General features: G+C 41.4%; 1 protein-coding gene across 2 annotated transcripts in view; it reads right to left on the reverse strand.

The window, feature by feature from the left end:
- AGPAT5 (1-acylglycerol-3-phosphate O-acyltransferase 5) overlaps positions 1-23,843 on the reverse strand; it is a 60,351-nt gene extending 36,508 nt beyond the window's left edge. The window contains exons 1-3 of one of the 2 annotated variants that reach the window (XM_054194505.1): positions 23,359-23,842; positions 5,394-5,463; positions 5,064-5,179 (exon numbers count right to left, since the gene is read on the reverse strand). In XM_054194505.1, coding sequence (XP_054050480.1) covers positions 5,064-5,179; positions 5,394-5,463; positions 23,359-23,577 — 405 coding nt within the window. In that variant the 5' untranslated portion in view covers positions 23,578-23,842. Of the gene's footprint in view, positions 1-5,063; positions 5,180-5,393; positions 5,464-23,358 lie in introns of both variants that reach the window. The other variant, XM_054194506.1, reaches the window with a different exon arrangement.
- Positions 23,844-24,080: the final 237 nt, after the last annotated feature.

The following is a 24,080-nucleotide window of genomic DNA, read 5'->3' on the forward strand; positions in this document are numbered from 1 at the left end:
CAAAGGAATTTATAAAAGTATTTCTACTGAAAATCATTATAAAAAGTTAGACCATTTCCTGGAAAATTTTCATTTTATAAACCTGTTCCACACACTTTATCACAAAAACTTCAGTAAAACGACTATGTCAAAATACACACATAGAAAGAGGGTTATAAAGAAATAAAATTTGCTTCATCATTTCCCTCCTCCATCACTTTGTTTTATCTACAGCATAGCTACAAGAGGATGCAAACAAACATGCACCAAAATGGACTACTGAGCCAATGAATTATGAAAAAAAATTTTAAAACAATAGCTTCCAAATAACAGAATTAAATTTTTGAGGTACATAGTTTTCATGGGTTTTCTAACTGATTCCCTAACTTGGTAATACTCTTTTCTGCCCACCCTAACTGTTGGCATTAGGATTTGTCAGATAATTTCTGTCTATTTACAATTTTACACACTCTTAACTAAAAGGTGACAGCAAGATTAAAACTACTAAGAGCTGAACCCGATTCAAATGTCTTATCTCAGGAAAAGAGACAGTACATTGTAGGAACAGGGGTGGTGGTGTGTGTGTGGGGAGCTATTATTTTATTTGCATGGCATGGACAGGAGTAAGGTTTGAGGGGTTAGGAGGAGGCAGGCAGTAGAGGTGGTTATGCAAAGTGCTTTTGGCCTTTGCTTTTCATGATGTGGAGAGGTGGCCGTGCAGCTGCTTAGCTAGTGGTACTTGACGTGACTTTTAAGTTGTTCTCCAAAAGCTGCAGCGAAAAGGAACAGAAAGTCAATGGTGCATTAACTCCATATTAAATATTCTGTCTTAACATTACTGTCTGTGGTTCCCTTGCCAGGAGAAGGAGCCAGCTGCAGCATTCAGCTGTGCTGCTGTGGCCGGCAGGGGACCAAAACCAAGAACAGAATCCACCGAGTCCACCGAGCTCGGCCCTTAGCAGGCTGGAACATCGTATCAGCACCATCCCACAAGCAGTTTACCACTCCTGGATAGATAATGGCATGAACAGAAAAACGTTCCGTCAGCTGTGCAGCAGAGAGCCACACGTTATCTACGCACACCACATGTAAGACCGTTTTTAAGATCTGCCACCATTAAAGGGAAGCAGAAGTCTTATTCTGTACAGTGACACTCACCACAACAACTGCTTTCAGGAAGGGTGTCAAACTCAGTTTGGTATGAGAAACAACGCATCTACTATACAAGACTTCTGTGTAATTGGTAACTCATCGTTCTGTGTGAGCTCAGCTAGATCAAGCTTTGATAAATGAGGGAAGGCTGGAATCAAAGTCTTCACTTATTTATCAAATTACTAACCAGCTGCAGTAAACTGGGAAAATACTGAACCACCTTTTCCCTGTTTAATTTGTGAACTTGGACAAATCAAATTACTGACGTACAGTTTGCTTAGGGACAACACAACACCAAAGACAGGCTTGGTGTCCCCACCTCAGACTTTTTAATGCTCAGAAATAGATTTGCACTTCTCAAGTAAATACGAGTATATGGTCACTTAACGTAAGAACAGACAAATTACATATTGCAAGACCACCATGCGCTGCATACAGCCCATCTACATAAATATGTCAGCTCCCCTATGGCACGGGGTTACGAATCAAAAGAGAGGCAAGATGCCATACTAGCTAAATATTTGTCTAAAATTCAGTAACAACCAAAAGGGTGCACAAGCTGATGCTGAATAACAGAAAAGACAAAGACATACTTCCTATGTTAAAAAGTCAAGCAAACTCTGGGATATCAAAAATATTTATCAAAATTACATCCCAGCCCCACCAGGTGGTATAAGATGAATAGGAGCTAGCTGCATTTTGGTGGTGAAAGATAGGGCCAAACAAAAATTTCAGATCCACCCAAAAATAATAAAGCCAGTTTTATGAAAAGAAAGAGCTCTACTTAATAAATCAAACCTGGAACATAATAGGTTAATTTAAGTGGTTCTTTTCTTTTCTTGCTATTAGATAGCTGCCTCCACAGAAGAATGCTAGTTATGCAATTGTATATAGCTCAAATTCCCCAATTTGTATTGCATTTCCTTTTCAGTAAGAGATCAAATATATGAACGCATTTCAAAACAGATTTCTGGAAGTACTGTTTTTAAGGTTATAATTTTTTTCCGCTGTACTTTAAAAGCCCCTCTCTCAGTCAACAATGGATTATGTTTACAAATATACTTCCTTTGTGCCTGAATTTCGCTCTCCTGGACATCCAGACCACGTTTATTTCCAAACAGGATGTTTACCTGAGGTAGGGAATATGAATTCCGTGCGCATGGCGTAATTACGTGGCTCTGGAAACTTTTAGTGGAGTGTAAGTGACATCACTGACAGAACATCAACAGGAAGGGCAGGAAGTGTTTTATGTTTTTGCACTGTTTGGTGTGATAAAAACAATAAAAATACCTATTAGCTTGCACTGCAGTCCTGCTGCATCCCGTCTTGGTCATTTAAACACAGACGCATCACCACTGTTAGTAAGCTGCTTTTCATTTGTGTTACTGAATTAAATATATATATATATTTTATACATATATATATATGTATATATCAAATCATACCCCACTAAATCTTGTAGTACTTTTATGTTTTGAGGAATCCGAAGCTGAACAGATTTTATTTAATATCGATGTTTTGATTAAAAATGTAGGCTACATTCAGATTAATTTCCACAGGAACCTTCTTTTAACAGTCAATATAGCAGTCAGGAAACTGAGTGCTGGATATCCCAGATAGCAATAGTAATTTTCCAAAATCTGGAAAAAAATAATTTCTGGACACCTAATGATAGCAGATGGAATATACATCCTGTCTGTATTTTAATTAAAGCAGACTTAAATCACCACCAATGTAATGACTACAGGCAAGAACAAAGAGCAAAGTATTTCCATGCAACAGAATGGTCACTTTAGTGCAAGAAAAACGTAGAGAACCAGAGTCATTAGTGGGGACAAGAATTAGACAACAGAGAAGTCTGTTTTCACCCAGTTGATACCCTCAGTGAAGTATGAAAGGGTGTGACAGACCATACTTATTTAGGGGACTAGGACAGCAAACCCCCCAATGAAAAGAAATTGCAAACGGTTTTCTTATTTTCTCTGCAGCATATTCTTCTTTAAACATAGAGATTTTAGAAGCAAGGATGGCCCATGGAAACCATCCATCCTCCAGCCTGGATTTATAGCCTACTTGCTGTGTAAGGCACTCATCCAGAAAACAACAAATATTTTCAACCATCAAGCTGAAACCATCAAACCTGGATCTCCCAATATCTTGGGGGACACTCTCACCTTTTATGCACCGAACAGATGCTACCTGTGCTCTAAGATAAAATGGTGTGACAGTTCACAGCCTAGAGATGGGCATCTTATGTGACATGATCCAAGACTCCAAAACTCTGTTCAAATTAGGTACCTACAAGGCTACATCTGATTGATGAGAAAGGCCACTGTTTAAGGTGCTTCCTATTCTTCAGCATGCTAATTAGGCAGCTCATGGATCTGTACCTCCCCTCGCCCAACGCTCTCTAAACCCAATCCAACTGACATTAGCTTCTTGGAGGCAAAGTTTCACAGTCAACTGCCACACAAGGTCTATCCTGCCTCCTCCCCTCTTCCCACCCATGGCCATAATACTAAAAACTTTCCCCCCTTTGCTGGTTCTAGCAGTCAACTGATCTGACTTGACTTACGGATGCAAGAGTACAAGCTGTGAGGAACGTGCCGCCAAGGATGAGGGAGAGTAAAGCCTTATTTGCACATACATCTGTAGTTGTCTACTCTTTGTATATTCTTTTACAAACTAATATATAGTCCAAATCATACCCAGTGTAATATTTCTCTCAATATCTCCCATCCTCTTGGACAGGGCTGACAGTCAATTCAATCAAATTATCTGATTCTACTAGAAGTATTTTTCTAAGTGTTTTTCCTTTCCTTTACCTGGGGTAGGGAGAGGTGAGGGGAGGAAGGAGGCACGGGCAGAAAGCAGATTAATGTTCAGGGAACAGGTAAAGATCAAAGATAGAAGCCAAAGGAGAAAAATCTTATCGAACAGGCGCTTTGGAACAGTTACCCAAAACGTAATTCATTTCTATTCTAACAACTAAGCACCCATCTAAATCCTGAGACAAATACTGTGAAGCCATTTTTTATCACCTAGCAAAATGTACAAATACTTCCAAAAACATCCACCTCAACATTTTATTTCATGTGTATATAGAAACAGTGCTGCTTTCAGAAAAACCAAGGAACAGACATGACAGATTCAGAGAGGATTTTAGGGAGGTGAACGCCATCTACGCTGTTTGATCAAAGATCCCATCCACTCAGTATGTGGCTGTGCAGTGAACATGGACCACTCTTTCTTCAGTAATTGTACAATTTTGAGTCACATCAGGTTGAGCTCTCAAACTAAAAGGAAGAAAAGCAGCAAAACGTAGGAAGAGGGAAAAGTAAAATGTAGTAACAGGAATACTGTTAGACTCAGGTTTACAGTGGTTTTGCTTAACTGAAGCCCAAAGCAAAACCACCAACACTTTCACGGAGGCTGGGATCTGCTTTTCCTCCACACTATAGCAAAGCCAAATTTTCCTCTTTTATACTGTGCTAAAATCAAACAATTGAAAAATAAGTAAGTACACCACAGCAATATCAATTTACTTCCAATTTGTAGCATGATAAAAAAACCCCTATACATAGAAAAAAAAAAAGTCTGTCTATACCTACTGCTAAGTGGGTTTTTGGATTGTAAAAAGAACGAAGTTCTAGAATATTCTGAAATGCTTCTAACACACTCTACAGTTTTAATTCTAGTAATAAACACCGTTCATAAAAAGTGTTCCTTTAGAAAAGTAAACTGATTCTTTAATAACTGTCTCTCAGCTAAGACACACATCTAACTACAGGGAGTAAAACTAGCTATTTTCATGTTCAAATAAACAAATGCCATCTCAGAACTACATCTTCCTAGCACATACGATAAATGGAAGGAAAGTACATCTTACATATTTGATCCACCAACAGCAAGGGAAAAGGGAATGGGCTTACCTGTGAAAAATACCACCCGTACAGTGGAAGCCATTTTAACCCATCTTTCAAGACATACCGGACGTGCCCGAGAGCATTCTGCCTAATTGCCAGCATGTCTGCAATAATCCAATCAACTGCAAAGACAAAAGCCCAACATGTTTAGTTAAACTAGTTTTTAATTGCCACTGGCAAAACAAAAAGCACATGTTCTACATATAAATATCATTAAAGGTTTCTGAACTTGAAGTTCCTGCTCATTAGGGCAAAGCTGGAAAGACACACAGTAAACAGATAAGCAGATATTTTAAATCTATGAAAGTGCTAAGACAAATAACAAAAAATACAAACCTGTACACTGATGATTTGATAAATATATTACATTTTCTTTATTTTTTGGCAAATCCCCGTAGATTACTACCTAAAAAAAGAAATGTAGTATTACATTAGTATTTATTTTCATTGCATTAGGCAGCGATGAGATCCACTGCAGTAATTAGCTATTTAGTAGAAAAACTGCTAGCAAGTTAGCACCATTAACAGAAAAACACCCCATCAGTACTCATCATGCATACAACTGACTTATCAACAAAGCAGTGAATATTAATTAATGATGGCTTAAAGAAACCTATTCTGTTCCTATGCCTCTGCCCTAGAACTGGATCCATGGAAGCTGACCTACACCCACAAGACCCCTACATTAATATAATTAAAGGTAAAGAAGAACCATAGACATGTACAAAACCACCACTTAACGGTATACATCCAATGAGTAAGACATGCTTCAGGCGGATGCTTGTTATCATTCAATCTAAAATGGTAAATTTTCCTGGATTAGAGCAAGAACAAAATCTCAAGCATTTGCCATGATTTCAACCATCAAGAACTTGCAAAAAGGCATGAGGTTGAGAGGTGTCTTTAAATTGGTCTTCAGTTTCCAGCTAGCAGGGTTTGTTAGGTTTTTCTTCCTCTGTTACGTTAAAGACATCCTTTAACCTTGTGGTTTCCCCCCGAAAGGTAATTGCCTAGTAGTGAAATAACCTTCTGAGATCATGACTACAAAGCCAGATGCTGAAACAGTAATCCAAGTCAGCTTTTAAAATGGATTAATTCAGTTACTTTTATTTCAAATATAAAATGAGAAACGAATGAAACCATTTCAATTCTGAATTGAAGAATCCATGCAGCTGTTTAATTATCTTTAATAAATACTTTCATTATCTAATGAAGCTTACTTTTTCCAACCAGTACACTGTAGGTAGCATTCCCCCCTTCCTCTGCCGATACTAATGGCTGTACTCCTTGTTTCTAGAAGTTAGCTGTATTAAACATACACTCTTACTCCAAGTGACTCCATTCACCAAAACCCAAAGCCCTATTTGGAAGGTTTACTCACTTACTATCACCACTTCCCTAGTCTGGACCATCTGGGAATTTTATCAGGAAGATCTAACTAAGATCTAACTGTTCAGTGGACAAGGAACAGGGTGGATGGTTGCATCCAAACGGTGGGGGTCAATGGCTCTATGTCCAGATGGAGAAGGGTCACAAGTGGTGTCCCTCAGGGAGCCATCCTGGGGGACTGGTGCTGTTCAACATCTTCATCAGTGATATAGACAGTGGGATCAAGTGCACCCTCAGCAAGTTCGCTGATGACACGAAGCTGTGTGGTGCGGCTTACAGGCCAGAGGGATGGGATGTCATCCAGAGGGACCTGGATGAGCTAGACACGAGCAAACCTTATGAACTTCAACAAGGCCAAGTGCAAGGCCCTACAGTCGGGTTGAAACAATCCTCATTATCAATACAGGCTGGGGGATGACGTGATAGAGAGCAGCCCTGCGGAAAAGGACTTGGGGATACTGGTGGATGAAAAGCTGGACATGAACCAACAATGTGCACTCGCAGCCAAGAAGGCCAATCGCATCCTGGGCTGCATCAAAAGAAGCGAGGCCAGCAGATCCAGAGAGGGGATTCTGCCCCTCTACTCTGCTCTCGTGAGACCCCACCTGGAGTACTGTGTCCAGCTCTGGGGCCCTCAGCACAAGAAGGACATGGACCTGTTGGAGCAGATCCAGAGGAGGGCCATAAAGACGATCCGAGGGCTGGAGCACCTCTCCTATGAGGACAGGCTGGGAGAGTTGGGGTTGTTCAGCCTGGAGAAGAGAAGGCTCCAGGGAGACCTTATAGCAGCCTTCCAGTACCTGAAGGGGGCCTACAAGAAAGCTGGGGAGGGGCTGTTTGCAAGGGCATGTAGAGATAGGACGAGGGGCAATGGTTTTAAACTACAGCAGGGTAGGTTTAGATTAGACATTAGGGAGAAGCTCTTTACAATGAGGGTGGTGAGGCACTGGAACAGGTTGCCCAGAGAGGTGGTGGAGGCCCCATCCATGGAGACATTCAAGGCCAGGCTGGATGAGGCTCTGAGCAACCTGATCTAGTTGAAGATGCTCCTGCTTACTGCAGGGGGGCTGGACTAGATGACCTTTAAAGGTCCCTTCCAACCCAACACATTCTATGATTCTATGAATATTCGGATCTTGATTAATATCATTTAGTATGTCTAGCTACATATTGATCCTTACAGAAGGTGTCTAAGAGCACCTCTGGAAAATCTGCCCACCTCTCAGTTAACCTGTGATACCAGATGGGTAACACCTTGCATTGTAATGCTAAGCAAAAACCCCACATAAAGCTGTATGTTTTACACTCATGCTGCTCCTTCTGCTTCGAAAAATGCAACTGCACTGTTGATTATATTTTATTTTCAAGGCAGGAAACCAAATATTGGCAAACTGAGATATTCAGTAAATACGTGAACAAGAGATCATCCAGCATACACTAAAGAGAACATTACTTGAATTAATTTTTTTTCCAAAAAAAGGCAGGCACAATACATTTTAACTGAACATTAGTTGTAACAAGTCTGTTGACAAGTATATTCTGAACCGCATCCAAGAAATTCAAACAAGATTTTGAAAAGCTGTAGGAGTAATCTTCTATTAAAGCTCCAGGAAAATTTGTAACCTGACACTCTAGGTACCACATACCACTTAGTGCATGGTGGCAGTCAGAGGGTCTGATCTTACAGTTCAGGTGCAAAAATTCCACTGAAATAAAAAATTATCTTCCTACTCTCACTTCTGGACTTAAAGCTTTGTTTTTCAAGTGTACATTTTTCCAGCAGTGTTATGCACTAGGTCCATAAAAACTGTTTTCTTTAATTTCCAGTTAAGACTCCACTATGCAGTTTCCGGCAAAGACTGTTTTCACGGAAGGGAAAAGGCCCAACAGAACAAATCACTAAACCAGAAGGTCCTGAATGCTATCTGTGCTTTTTTAAAATGTAAGAAAATAAGAACAAGAGGAAAATAAAATCTGCTCTCGACGCTCTAAGAGCTGCCCCACACAAGAAACAGGATTTGAAATATATAATTTATAACTTCAACTTGTAAAAATTTCCACTTTAATGTACAAAGCCAAAATCTCAGTGTAATCAGACCCACAATTCAAAGCATTCACTTGTGACTATTGCATGAGTAAAAGCAAATATAAAGGATCATTCCCTTAAAAAACATGTATGACTGTGACTGCCAAATATAACAGTTAATCTGTATTATTTTTTATTTCAAATAAGATTGGATCTAGTTCACTTTTTAATCCCAGAGGAACACCCGCTCATTGTTACTGTAAGCAATTTCTATGTACAACATTAACTCTTACCATAACAGTTGCAAGTGTTTACATGTAACGGACCAAAATTTTTTACTGATGATAAAATACATAGCCATACTGTTGTACAGAACTAATAAAAATAATTAAAAAAAAATCTATCTTTTTCTATTTATAATTAGCTCTCAATAAACATAAAAAAATGGGATATTTTATTTCAAAGCAAAGGAAAGAGGGAGAAAATCTGGAAACACTATTTTGTTTGCTCAGATGGCTCAGCCTAAGAGGATGCAACAGCTTTAACTGCAGCATCGTTCACTTCAGCACTGCCCATTTCAGTAATCTCGAGAAAAGGCTTATACAGTTCACGAAAGGCCAGCAAACAGCTATTCACGTATGAGACATTCACACTTAGGAAATGAGAGCTACGAACTTACGATACAACTGTTATTACAGCCAGGTAAGAATGGCAACTTCCAACCTGCATTCTCTAGAGGCTTCTTCAAAGTTCACAGGAGACACCTACTCTGTGGGCAGCCACACAGCTTTTCTTCTGAGAACGAAGGATTTTTGCTTTATTGTTGTGTCTCTGGAAATTTTCACAGACCTTACACAACAGAGGGCTAACAGTTAAGGACTTTGAATCCCGCAGAAAAATTGCCGTTTTCCCTTTGAGATGATGCCTGAAGAATTCACCTGAAGAGTACCCCCCAGGGCAAGCCTTTAATTTCTGACAATCTGATGCTTTTAGGTGAACTAGAGCACCTAATGTATATTATAGCTGCAGAAGGAAATGACACAGTACTCTTCATAGTCTCCAGAAAACCTCTGACTCCCTGCTGTTTCTTGTAGCTAACTTTGCAGAATTCCCCGCTGCAGAGAATGTGCAGTCTCTGCCTCCTTCTCAGTCTGCTGGTGCAGAAGAGATCTAGGGACCACAGTGAAGGCAAGCACTTGAATGATTTACCAGGGTCATCAATGCAGAAAAAAAATGTCCACAGTGCTAGGTTGTGTGCATGCCCCTTTTGAAACAACCTGAAGAGATCTGAGTAGCTAAGAGACTCCTAGTCCTCCTCAGAAGCACAGTGCTGTTCCTGGGGTCTGCAGAGCACCAGAGGGACAGTCATCCCCTCTGCAGGGGACTCACTAGCCACCACCAGGGAAGTGGTGCAGGAGGGTTGGAAAAAGATGCTTTTTAAGGTCCCTTCCAACTCAAACTATTCTATGATTCTAGGACATGCCTGGAAGGCAACTTTCAGTTTCAGAAGCTAACATACCCAGTTTTTCAGGTATTTTATGCACAGCTCTCCAAATGTCACAGCACACATACATTCTACCCATGTATCAGTCTGAAAGACTGAGAAGATAAATGTCCTGTCTGCCACAATGAAGCAAGAGAATAACCTAATTATTTGAATAGGTGCTGCTTTGTTTAAAAAAAAAAAAAAGGCACAAAAGTCAAGCAAAGAAAACAAGTTAAAAGGAAGAGCAACACTGAGACAAAGTAAGCAGAGATTTGAGGGAAGATATTTAAAATGCAGTTTACAGTCTAACATTGCAAACATTACTTGGGTACAGAACATTAAAATATGTGCTTTTAGCCATGTTTTGGTTGCTTCACAGCCCAGTTCACAATAACGGGTAACACAGTTACTGTTAATATGGGTCTTCCGCATCCGTTTACATAGCTGTCAAACTCAATTCAGTGAAGTCTCAAATAAAGGAAACCGGATGCTATGAGAGTCCCTGCTGTGGGAAGGCTGGTACCCAGCTTCCCTGGATGCCACACACCAAAGCTGCTCACATGCTCAGCAGGCACAAGATGCACCTCAGAGTGTTGTGGCCAGAGGAAGCTCTGGCTCACTGGCAGAAGGTCACAAGTCCTCCTGATGAGAGAATTTATTAATTCAGTGATAGGCTGATCTATGCATGCAAATGGGAGCTCCTGGGTGATCTGGTGACACCAGTTTCAGCTTCCCTAGCAGCCTCTGCTTCTTCCAGTGCAACATACTGAACCATGACTGTGCTAATGTGGTAGGTCACGTAGCAATGTAAAACAGTCCTGCACAGCAGTCACACCCGAATAACTCATAATTTGCGTAGGTTTTCACTGCAACAAGGTGGACACTCCCAATTTAGAGCGAGAGCTTTATTTCTTTCTTATGAAATCTGTATATATCAAAGAAAATTAAATAGATCATTTAATCACATTCTAGCTGCCTCAGCTCAGTAAACAGGACCACGACAAAAATAACTCAAGAGGTAAAAGTAATCACACTATCAGAAGACCTGCTTGCAGGTCAACTGGAGACCACTTCAAACTCCTAGCAAACAGATTACCTTAATATGATAACTGGATATGGCTGACAATGGGAGCAGTTCAGGAGCTGACCTGCAAGCAGATCCGGTACTTCTGCTTCAGTGGCAATAAGGCAGCACAGATGGTTATTGGTAATAAAAACTCAGGCCATCTCATCTGATGTCCTATCACATGTCTACCAGCACACTCATCCTTGGTTCCTCAGAATTCTCAACCCTCCTTCCTTCTCTGCTCAAAGAAACTAGGTGTGAATGGCAGAATGGTGCTCCCTTCTTTGCTATTACTTCAACAAAACTGGTGTGCACCAGGGCACTTTGTGGAGAAGGTGGAGCACTCTGATCAGGAAAAACATCAGCTTTAAGCACAGCCAATAGCAACTGGAAAGAAGGATAAAAGCAGTAGGATAATAGCAGGAGAACATTCCTTCCCTCTCCTAGAGGAAGAGAGGACAAACAGAACACTGAAGACATCAACACTTCACTTAAAAACAACCATACAGATTTCATATACTCAGCTGTGCTATCCTCACAACATGCACTTCTTTCCATTTCACTATTTTTTCTTGACTTTTATAACTGGGACCGCATGCTCTCTGGGACAAGAGCATCTTTGTTAATTGGGCACTATTACAACATGAGTGCTTATTAAAATAAACAGTATCCTAGGATGTATTTCTCATCTGTTTGTTAAAAAGCCTGGGTAATTTTGTGGTGAAAGGGTGGAGCTTGCATCAACAAACCACCAAAAGCAACTACCAGATACGGCATCTGAAAGTCAACGCGTAACCCTGTGCAAGCTGACTTCTGCAGCATTGCTGCAGGCATCTTAAGGGAAGCGGTTTAAATTCTGTCTCAGTCTAAAAACCTGCCTGATGACACAACCAGTCCTTTGAGCTTCTAGTGAAAGTACCTCGGATCACAGAATAAGTTTATCCTGCTTGACAAGAAGCAGGCTCAAGCCAGGATGCAAATGGGGAACTAGTACTTGGTGCCGACAAATTTCTCAGGTTTTCAGATGTCCTACTGTAAGAATTTCAAATCTTTAGTTTTCTTCACAGAAGACAGAGAAGGACTTACATTCGCATTTAGATACGGGTTTCTCTTGCCTACAGCAGAAGGAATATGAATAGGACAGAAGGAGACAGGACTTTAACGTTTTAGTTTTTAGTTGCTTCACCTCTAGATTTAAAAAAAAAAAACCAACAAGAAACCTTTAAGTATCATTTTTTTAAAAAATACCTTTAGGTCATATACAGGTTTTCGGTAATGGGCATATTATTGCTACACCTCATAACCTCTTTAGTTAAGGACACTCTGCTCAATACATAACTGCAAAAGTCTAAAGTCTGCTGCTGAGGGTCAGCATCAAACCATAAAATCACAATGCAATCCATTTTATTGAAGCAGAGAGTTCACTCAAATGTATTTTACTGGGGTTTGGTGAGGAAGACCATTACCAAGAGACTGAACTCTCTAGAATACTGAGAAGATTCCTATATGTAATTCATTTTAAAAAATTCATTAATTTGATTGAACCAGAAAGCAGCAAACTCAAAAAACCACAGTTACTACCATTTTATTTCCTGAATAGGACTGAATCATACCACCTGATTTATGAAGTCTGTACATTTTTTCTTTCATACTATTTTTTAGTCCTATGGTCTAAATTGACAAACTGTTACAAGCTTGAGTGGTTATGCTTCATTCAATGGCACTAGCTACATGTATAGAAGTCTAGTTTTGACGCTGATGTAAAGGCTTTACAGTTTCTCAGCTGAATTCAGGATAATTTACCCCTCAATTAAGGGAAAACTCCTCTGAAACAATCAGAATCAATAAAATCTTAAAGGAAATGCAGTTACCTTGTGAGCTAATGAAAACATATATTAATATTGATAATAAATTTATAATATCTGTCAGTAAAAATACAGCTTTAGTCTTTTATTCTGTGCATATTTAACTACTTTTTGTATTTGAGCATAAAACAGACTTGCAAACAGTCCTCTCCAAAGTCTCAGATGGTGATTTAGACTAGAACATTACAAACCACTTCATTCACACCAGTCTAACATTACCTAGATAGTGATGTGTATAGTTTCACAGCTTCTCATTCAGAGGGTGATTCAGGTGGTGATTATTGTTTAGAGAAGGGGCATGTGGTAGAGCAAAGAAGTTCTGGGAAACAGACATAAAAACTGGAACATCTCATCTGAGCAAAAGACTAATTTCACAGAAAATAAGTTTCCACAATACCAAGTATGTCGGGACAATTTCAGTTAAAATTTACATTTACTTAAACAACAGTCCCAGACCAGATTCAACAAAACCACTCTAGTGGTTACCCGTGGCACATCAATCAGAAAGAGGAGCTCTTGGCTTCTGGGGGAGCTCAGTGCTGCAGAAGGGGATTCACAAAACCTGAGATACTGAGCCTAACAGCTTTGGAATTGCCAGAACCCATCCCACTGAAAGCAGATGCAGATCTTAAATCCCATCCCACCCTAATACATTGCTCACTGCTGTCAGAGGTACATCTATAAAGCATGATTCTCTCTTCTGAAAGCAAACTGCTAAATCATCTTTTTCAAAGAAGTGGTGGGGATATGTGTATGTAAGAGAGAACTGAACTGATGCATCCTGTAAGGTGAGTTTTTGCTCTACTTCATTCAGTTAAAGAGAGGTACAATAATTTATTGTACCTCATAACAAACATTTGTTTGTTTGTTGGTTTGTTTAAACAGGAACAAAAGAGCTATAGCTTTTTTTTGAGGTCCCCAGTCCTGCCAGCACATGCTAAATATCATTTGAAAGTACTTTGTAGATTCAAGAGCTTTGCTTCTAGATTCTGATCAGGGCTATACATGTGTTGGGAACTTCGCTTTAAGCACACACAATTACTTCATTCCTGCCTGGACTTCTTAGCTATCTGAGGAACCTTAAAAAAAAAAAAAAAGCATCTGTATAACGTAACTGTTTCAGTCTTGGTGACAGAAATAAAGCAGAATTTTAAGACTTTGGCATCTAAATTCTAAATAAATCTGACTTTTCAGTACCTAAACCATTTACTTGATCTTTCTGAAAATTACTTGCTTTTGATTACAGTGCAGTTCTATGGCACAGACCATGAAGCGGCCCACAATTACAATCAGTGACCACTTGGGTTAGAGCATCTAATTAACTTTTACCATAAATCACCAGCAATTACATTTTTTTTAATAAGTACTGCAGAGATTTCAAATATATATAGCAAATGTGAAAGGAGATTATTTATAAGGTGAGATTTCAAGAGGAAAGTTTTTCTGAACATCTGGCATCTATCTTGGCATTACGCAAAACCTGAACATGCCTTCCAGTACAAGAGTGGAAGGAAGTATTCCACCTGTTTCATTAGGAGAGCAACGGTCTCCCTTATAATCCTTTGGCACCTCTTAAGATTTCTTCCCGCAGATTTTTGTAATTTCCTTAAAAGAAAGGAAAAAGTGACCCACATTTAATGTAGCTATTGTTTACTTTATTACTCTTCTGTAGTGGAAAATACATGCCTGTGTCCCATCCCATCCATCCCCTCAAAATAGCAGCTACAGTGCCTTGGTACATTAAGCACATTCTGGAAATGTTATTCTTTGTGCACCTCATACCAGCCAGAAGCAGGAAACTTCATGGCAGTTTGCAGTGTTCCTCTAGCTAGAGCTCTTTATAACGGAATCACAGAATCATATGGGTTGGAAGGGACCTTTAAAGGTCATCTAATCCAATCCCCCCTGCAATGAGCAGGGACATCTTCAACTAGATCAGGTTGCTTAGAGCCCCGTCCAACCTGACCTTGAATGCTTCCAGGGATGGCACATCTACCACCTCTCTGGGCAACCTCTTCCAGTGTTTCACCACCCTCATTGTATAATGTTTCTTCTATCAAGACTAAATCTTCTCTCTTTCAGTTTAAAGCCATTATCCCTTGTCCTGTAACAACAAGCCCTGCTAAAACGTTTGTCCCCATCTCTCCCGTAGGCCCCCTTTAAATACTTGGCCCTTGGAAGGCTGCAGTAAGGTCTCCCTGGCGCCTTCAGACTGAACAACCCCAACTCTCTCAGCCTGTCTTTGTAGGAGAGGTGCTCCAGCCCTCGGATCCTTTTTGGACCTCCTCTGGACCTGCACCAACAGGTCCATGTCTTTCCTGTGCTGAGGGCTCCAGAGCTGGATACAGTAGTCCAGGTTGCGTCTCACCAGAGCAGAGTAGAGGGGCAGAATCACCTCCCTCGATCTGCTGGCCACGCTTCTTTTGATGCGGCCCAGGATAGGGTTGGCTTTCTGGGCTGCGAGCACACATTGCCAGCTCATGTCCAGCTTTTCATCTACCAGCACCTCCAAGTCCTTCTCAGCAGGGCTACCTTCAATCCCTTCACCCCCCAAGCCTGTATTGATAGTGGGGGTTGGCCCAACCCAGGTGCAGAACCCTGCACTTGGCCTTGTTGAACCTCAGGAGTTTCACATGGGCCCACTTCTCCAGCCTCTCCAGGTCCCTCTGGATGGCATCCCATCCCTCAGGCATGTCAAGTGTACCACTCAGCTTGATGTCATCTGCAAACTTGGTGAGGGTGCACTCGATCATACTGTCTATGTCACTGAAGACAGGTTTTAAAAAAAAAATTTTTGAAAGCTCCTCCACACATCATTTTCAGTAAGTATTTAGAATTTAAGCACTATGAACTTTCAAGATGAGGCAAGGGAATCATTACACAGCAAAAGGGAACATGCAGAGAGGTATCTGAGCTAGCTGCAACTCATCTGGCTCCACACCTGAACACAATAAACTTGAATCAGCCTCAAAAAATAGCCACTGTTAAAATCACTCCAATGTCTGCACACCATCACAGCATGTGAATGAGCCAGTTCACCTGCAGCTCACTCAGGACTGTGCACTATGTTTGCTTACGCAAAAAGAAACGTGTGTCCTCAGATTCCCAACTAGCGTTAGAAAATGGGACAGGATAACTCTTCAAGTCCATCCATAAGTTCCAGGGGGAAAATTATTGCAACTACTACAATTCAAAGTCATCCAAAATAATTCTCTTTCTTCACATCTAGTTATGTGCTCAAATACAGATTAGACCAAATCATGGGTAGCTAATTTTTACATTTAAAAAGTCAAACTAGCATAAACTTTATGATTTCCTAGTCCCACACTGAGGTGAGGAGCTAGTTATAACAAGGAACATGACAAGTAATGTGTGACAGAACTGAAACGAACAAAAGAAGAAATTAATTTCCCTTTTTTTTTATCCCAAATCTCTTCATAGTATAAATTCAAATTGACAGAACAAAGATTAAAGAATATTTTTCCCCTGAGAAGATATGCTTCCTCATAATTGTAATGTCAAAATCCCTGACATCTGAGCCTACTTTATCTAACACAACTAAAACAGAAAAAAAGGATACCCTGTAAGCCTGAGGTAAATAGTTTGAAATAATTGGAGTCGAATGTTTAACTATGAATAGAATCTTCTCTTAGCAAGAACAGTGTCTGATGGTAGAGTACCAGGAGAAAAAACTTCTCAATTAACAATCATCCTTACATAAAGGATCTGGACGTATTATGTAAGCAGAAGGAAAGGGCATGGAAGAGCACTGTAAAACACCATGGCCCACTACCTACCAAAACACAGCTAAATGCAAAAAGAGGAAAGTGCATAAAACTCATGCAGGTTTAAAAAAAAAACCCAACGTGGAATTTAAAAAAAATGTGGTAAATACCATTTGTATTTTCAAATGTAACAAATTATACAAAATCAGGACAACTTGTATTAAGAACTGAATAGACTAAAAATCTTAAGATATTCAAATTAAAATAAACAGAAAATTTCAAAATCAAACCATGAAATTCTAAAGCTTACTGGCCAAATACGTGGAATCAGAACTTGTAAGTGCATTCAGACTTGCCCTTTGACTCCTTAGCTTTTCCTACTTGACAAATACTTGCTTTTTAGTATTTTTGTAAATATATGTAGCTAACTTTAAAATGTAAACGTACATATTAGTTTGAAATTGCAGACTGTATTAGATAAGGCTGATACAAAATTCAGATTCAGTTGTGACTTGCCAATTAGAAAACATATGCTAGGCAAATCTCCACACAAAGCTTCTCATTTATGAACCCAAACAGCAGTTTTGATTCAGGTAGCTGACACTTGATTTCTAAAACTGCCAACAGACCTCAGTTTTAATGTATTTATTTTATTTTCCATATATTCGGAGGGAGGTGGGGGATGATCAGGATCAGCACTGAAAGCGCGCTAAAATTCTTTCCAGATTGCCCCCGAGCCAAGTCTGCAGCACACCAGAACTCTAGCTGATATCCCAACGAACCGTAGTCATGAAGGACTTAATTTTCACCTTCAGAACGACAGCCAAAGGCAGATAGAAAAAAAATTAAGACATATGCAAATATATCTTTTGCAATATCTATAAAAGAAAGAGCGCAAAGCTTACATACCTAATGTATCTATTTTTGCTGCCTCACACCGCAGTTGAACGTAAGAGTCTAAAATTAGGCATCCATCTCAATTTGAAAGCCACATCCCTCAGGCTTAGCAGGTATCACTTAATTTCTGCTACAGTAACACGCAGGACTTTTTTTATACTATGAAAGATATATACATCTGGAGACAGCTGTGCACTGAAATCTCTAATGAGATGAGACAGGGTAAAGTGTCTTCATGGAACCAGTATCACAGCAGAAAATTTCACTGGGCTTCTTTCAGAAGTTTACCACACGGAAGTGATTCACTTCACTATGTTCTCCAGCTTCTTTTCAATCTTTGCACCGCGCCAATCCCCAAATTTCTATCAGTCCCTCACAACCTTTATTTCATTACTTCTACCATCACAAATAAATGACAAGCGATGATGATCTTAACCTCTCAACATGCCTCACAAAAGCTCACGTAGTTTAGCAATGTGAGCAGGAATGAACTAGGAGAGCGCAAGCCCTCGGAGGCTGCTCAGCTACCACCTGAGCTTGCAGGTTTGTTTTGCCTGTATCTCTGCACCTTCCTGCTCAGCTCCCATACCATCACAGTCCTCACCCACTCCTGAGCTGCCAGACTGGGAGAAGAGCCCAGGGAACTCAAATGCAGGTTCATAAAACCAGGTTCATGCCAAAATGCAATTGCCAGCACTTTCTTACCAAACACAACTGGAGAAGGGTGAAAAGCGACATCTCCTTTTGACCTTCCAGTTATGGCACCTGCCCGAGAAACAGGTCCTCATCTCGAGGGGAGTCAGACCCTGTCACTCACATCTACCGACACACAGCAGTTAGAAGACAAACCTTCACCCTACCTTGATGAAGCCTGGTTATGATGCCTCCCCCACTGTGGAGAGGGAAGAACCAGGTTCCAAAAAGATGACAACCCACCTCACCAACAGCAACCAGAAGTACCTCCCTGATGTGAGTACCCTGCAAATTGGCCATCAGACTTGCGTTGCCTCTTTTGCTTCCCACCTCCACCTTGGGCCCTCCCAAATTACCTGTTGGATGGCTGAACAGCTTCAAAAGGGAAAGCAGGGAGTAAGTAAAGATAACCTCTTCTGGGAAGGCTTCTGTCCTGGGAACAGAGGTGGGCACAGACCTTATAACCCTCACTTCCACTGCAAACTGGCCAATAGCTAGAAAACAGAGCATCCATCCCAAGCTCAGGCACCAAGCTCTCCTCATAGATTTCCTGGGAAGCCACTGGAAAGCATTGTCAAGAGTTCAGCAGCACGGTGTCTCCACAAAGTTTTAATTTGCTCTAATCCTAAGTAGTTTTCAACCTTGTTGAGACACAGCAAGTCCAAGCTTCAACACCATTCCAGAAAGCACACTGCATTGTTCAACAAGGATCTCTTGTATTTTCTAAATTAATTGTTAGAAATACTACAGCTCTGCTAAACAACGCTGAGGTAGCATCCAATTCTCACAGCCTTTTCAGAGTCCTGCAATGACAATGAAAACCAGAATTTCATAATGCCTTTAATGAAAGCACGACTTCCAATTTCTCCTATTTAGCGGGAAGTGGGGGTAGGGAAGAGAGCTGACACAAGCACTGAACAAAACCCATGCATATTAATTCAGTCATGGATTTCATTCAGTTGTCAAAACCTTTCAGATGGAAAGCGATCCTTTAGGAAGCAGTCCGAGTGATGATTTCTTTATTATTTCTTCACAGCCACTCAATACAAAATATCAAACACAATTACAACAAAAAAAAAATTGAAGAACATTTAGTCCTCATCTGATTCGAAACATGTGCACAAACACAATAGGCATTAATTTCATCACCCTGACAGAAACTGGGATAAGATACTACGGGTCACAGTGAGATAACAGCATTCATCATATTGAATTACTAGTCCTTTCAGCCCTTCAAACGTCCTAATCACAGGCACATTTGCAGTCCCTCTGGTTTTCACATTCTATGGTAAGATGCAACTGTTTATTGTCTGTATGAAATGTAAGAGACCAGACTTCCCAAACACAGTAAAGACAAAAGCAGTAACACTACTACAGTTCACAGGCTACTTAATGATTTGGAAACTTGGGGCCAAATCAACTATTAGCACAAGCAAATGCAAGTCCTCCAAAGCGCCTGAATTGCACCTGTTTGTGTCAGTGACTGCTCTGGCTCATCGCTGATAAAATTAACATCCTTCGCTGTCTAAGACTTTCTACTCACTTTTCAGAGTTAAAGCATCTCATACATATTCTTCCTAGAAAAGAGTCCTGCAGCGCTTCTACAGCTTACAGCAGAGGGCCAAAGTAGGACCATTCTCTTGATGCCGCTTTCCAACAGACTGCAATTGATGGATTTTCGTTACTACGAATTTATAATCCTGGAGGTTGTTAAAGAGCTTTGTCCAGTTTACCTCATTTACAGGACTGGTGTGTTATGGGTTACTTTTCGCACTCTAAATAGCGGTTCTTCAATTTTCTCCAGCCAACTCTTTCATGATAAACAGCAAATGGGCTATTTTTGGCAATTCATTAACAGAATTTTAATGTTGTTGGAAAACCTAAGCTGATTCCATCTTAGCTCAAGTTCTGTTTGGCTTTGTAAAACAAATCATTTTGGTGGAAAAAGCTAGGTCTGACACAAAGTTTAAAAAGGGAAAGTATATTGACAGTATGAGAAAGTAAGAAGCTTTTGCAGTTACTTCATGAGTAACTCTCTAGAACATAAATATTCAGTAAACGTTCACAGCAGTTACAGCTCTGTAATTATTTTAGATCTCAAGTCAAATACTTAAGAGAAGGGCAACTATTAGTATTTCAAGATTTTCTGTCATGAAGATCAGGTTATCACCTCACTTAGTTACATTTCACAACTGAAAAGATAAAATGCCTTCCTAGCACGAACTAGAGTTTTTGTTTTAATAAACTTGGCTAAAATCATCCAAGTGAAGGAGAACAAAAATGAAGAAAAATCCGTTTGTGCATACAGTTGTGAGGGGGAGACAGATTTAGATACTTGATGGACTAACAGCAGATGATACACAGAAACATCACCTCCGGACAGATAAATAAATAATAAATAAATATCAAAAAATAATCTACGCTTATGATCCAAACCAACTTTACTCTATTAAGACCCCATTCACATCACTGGGAATATCAGCAAAATTATTATTTTAAGATGAGACATCTCAAATATTCACAACTGCCTTAAAGTGTTATCGTATTGAAAAACCACAAATACTCTAAGCGTAATAAACCAAAGAATGCTAAACAGTACATAATGTTAAAGACATTTTACATAGGATAAGACGGCAGCAGTGCTAAGAAAACGTAACTTAAGGCTTTGATTCAGTAAGTCACTTAAGCATCTGTATAATCCTAATGACTTCAGTGAGACTACGCAACAAGTTCCAGTATTCTGATGGATGAGGTTGTTGGCCTCCCATTTCTCCAGTTACAAAAACTATCCCAACACACTTCAATCGATTGAATAAATTAATAGACCGGAAAGAGATGTTGAATTCCTCCCTCCCATGGCTATTATGAGGCCTTAATGCTGGTAAAGCCCTACAGATGCCTTTATGAAGCCATGCAAGTTACTATTCTTGCATTGTTTTTTGTGATTGATTAAGTTTAACGATGCTACACTTCTGCATCTAATTACATGCCAGCCATGTAAAAAACCAGCCAATTCACAGTAGCTCTCAGGTTACCATCCCAATCTCAAACACTCAGGCATATGCTTAACTTTCCAAGTGTGTTTCGAGTTAAAAATGTTCAGTGTTCACAGGAGTAGATCTGAAAGGACACCCTGTTTCTCCTCTTTAAACAAATGGAGGATATCTTCCAGGTAAACGATTCATTAATTTTAAGGATTCTGCCTCTTACCTCTCCAAGTTTTTATTTATCTTTCAGTGTCAGTTACTATTTTACTTATGCTATGACATGCCACATCGGTTTTGTGGGCTGTTACTTGTAAGGGCCACTCTTACCCTTTATTTCAGCTTTGCATATATCATCTCCTCTTATCATCTGTTGCTTACTGTGACAAGGCATCTCTATTTTAATATTGGCCTAAATGATGAGCTGTATTGCCTCCCATCTTTTTTTTTTTTTTGTGTGTGTGTTATGAAGTTTTATCAGTGCCATAAAAGAAAACAAGAGGTCAAAAGATGATGGCTACCTTTTTGTTTCTTTTGGTTAGCGTTTTCCTTTCTGGACCTCTATGTCACAGGCGTTTTTTTGATAAAAAGTTCTTATCAAAAGTGGTTGCTACTCCATGCACACTATTTGTAGGAAATTTGAGTAATTTTTCTATTACAATTTATAACTTTGTTTTCAGCTCTCATTCTTAGAATAGGCTGAATTAAACTATTTTACTGCTACCTTCAGCAGCAAATGACCAAGGTGAGTTACTACACATCAAGGTATCTGCATTAAAGATGCTGCATAAAAAAGGCGGCAGATAAAACAGGAAGTACTTAGTCTATGAACTACCGCTCTCTCTTCCCTTTTTTATCTTTTTTTTTTTTTAAAACAGATATGTAAATCACAAGTTAACTAATTTGGACAAGACACATGGGTGAAGTTACATGACTTACAAACTGAATCAAAAACTAATTACCACTAAAAGAACATCTCACTTCCATTGTGTAGCCATTCTATCTACCCTGATGTCAAACTGTGTGATTCTTCTATCTTTAGCAGGCTTTGGGGATTTCCATGAGAGTCGGTACGAGGTGAGGCCTACAACTGCAGCTCCAGAGTGAAAATTAGGGGAGACCTAGCCTGGTTTTGAAATAAATGCTTCATAAGAGAGTGGACGAATGCTTTAGCTGTAAATATGAAGGGCTTATTTGTATCAGCTCTGTCACCTGCCAAACAACATGTAAACACTTGTTATTCTTTACTCTCAAGCACCTACAACTGACACTAACTTCAAATACACTTCTGTATATTCAGACAACTTTGAAAGTCAGGTTTAGGCACAGTAAGCACCTGTCATTTACGTAATTATTTTTTACATGTAGAATGAAAAGTCCCCTTATTTTATTTTTCAAATTACAGACAGATGTGTAACGTTTCAAACATTTAATGCTCCGTGAGATAGGTGAAGTATTATTATTTCAATGCAAATACCCCTCTGGTCACACAAGAGAGGCCTACAATTCCAACTTATTAACGCAAAACCTTGGGCTTCAGTTTCTGAATAATCACAGTCCACGACTGGTCCAAAACTTAAGGGCCAAAGACTGACAGGGGCTAGACTGCATGAAGATTGAGAAGCTGTAATAGAGGGTAAGGAACCTATTTATTAAAAACCTGTACATGTATTAAGTACAATTATAGTCGATTATGGCTTTCTTATCTGCTGCCAATTTAATACAACAGATGTGCCACAGAGGCTTCAAGTGTGCAAGAGGCGGCTGCCGCTCAAGTGCTGACAGAGCACGACCGCTGTCGCATCCCTTCCGCTTTTCCCAACCTGCAAAACGAACACAACACCAATTCTCCGTGAAAAGCACCACCAGAGCAACTTTGGCTGTGGAACCAGCCTGTCCTCTGCCGATCCGGACTCTCCCCCCCCACACACACTCCCCGCCGGTACCGGGGGAAGGAAGGCCGCACACAGCCCGCACCTGCCGGGCGTCCCACATGGCGGCGGGCGGGCCCGGCGAGCCTGAGGAGAGGCAAAGCGGGGGCAGGCGCCGGCCGGGGAAGCCGCGGGGCCCCTGGGCCGACATCACCGACGGCTGCCGGCTCCCGGGGGGTAGGAGCGGGGGGACACGCCAGGCCGCAGCCCCCCTGCCCTGCCCTCCCCGCCCGGCTCACCTGCACGCCGGTGTAGTTCTCGAAGAAGAAGAGCACCATGCTCTGGTAGATGGTGTAGAGGCGATCGTCCACCTCGCGGTAGAAGCGGGCGGGCAGCAGGGCAGAGAGGAGGCGCCAAGCGCCCCAGGCCAGCACGTAGGTGGGCGCCGTGCCCATCATGACGGCGGCGGGCAGGACGTAGCGCATGGAGTAGGTGTGCAGCACCAGCGACAGCAGCATCTTCCCGCCGCTTCTGCCCCCCCGGCCTCACCGGGACACCCACATGGGCAGCGGCGCTCACACACAGCCCAGTCGCCCCGCCGACCGCATCGCCCGCCGCGCCGGCCAGACCCGCCAGGCGGGCGGGGAAGCAGCAGCAGCGGCAGCCAACGCCGGGAAGGAGGGAAGGCTCTCGGCTCACCGGCTCACGGCTCCCCCCGCGCCGCCTCCGCCACCATATTGCCCGGCCGGAGGAGGAGCGACGCCGGCAGGAAGGCGGCCCCTCGGCGGCTGCGGGGGGACTTCCGGGAGGGGCAGGCGGCGGCGCGGCTCCGCCCCCGCCGCGACCTGAGGGGACGGCCCCCGCCACCGCTGCCACGGCTATCCTGGCAGGCCTGGCCGGCCGTGAGGGCTCCCTAGGAGTGGGCCCTGGGCCGTGTCCCCGTCCCCCTCCCGCCCCACTCGGGCCCTGGCACGCAGGAGGGGCTGCAGCGGCCCTGCGGGGCGGGGGGACCGGGCTGCTC

Source organism: Rissa tridactyla, chromosome 3 (genome assembly GCF_028500815.1).
Source record: "Rissa tridactyla isolate bRisTri1 chromosome 3, bRisTri1.patW.cur.20221130, whole genome shotgun sequence".
Lineage (NCBI taxonomy): Eukaryota > Metazoa > Chordata > Aves > Charadriiformes > Laridae > Rissa > Rissa tridactyla.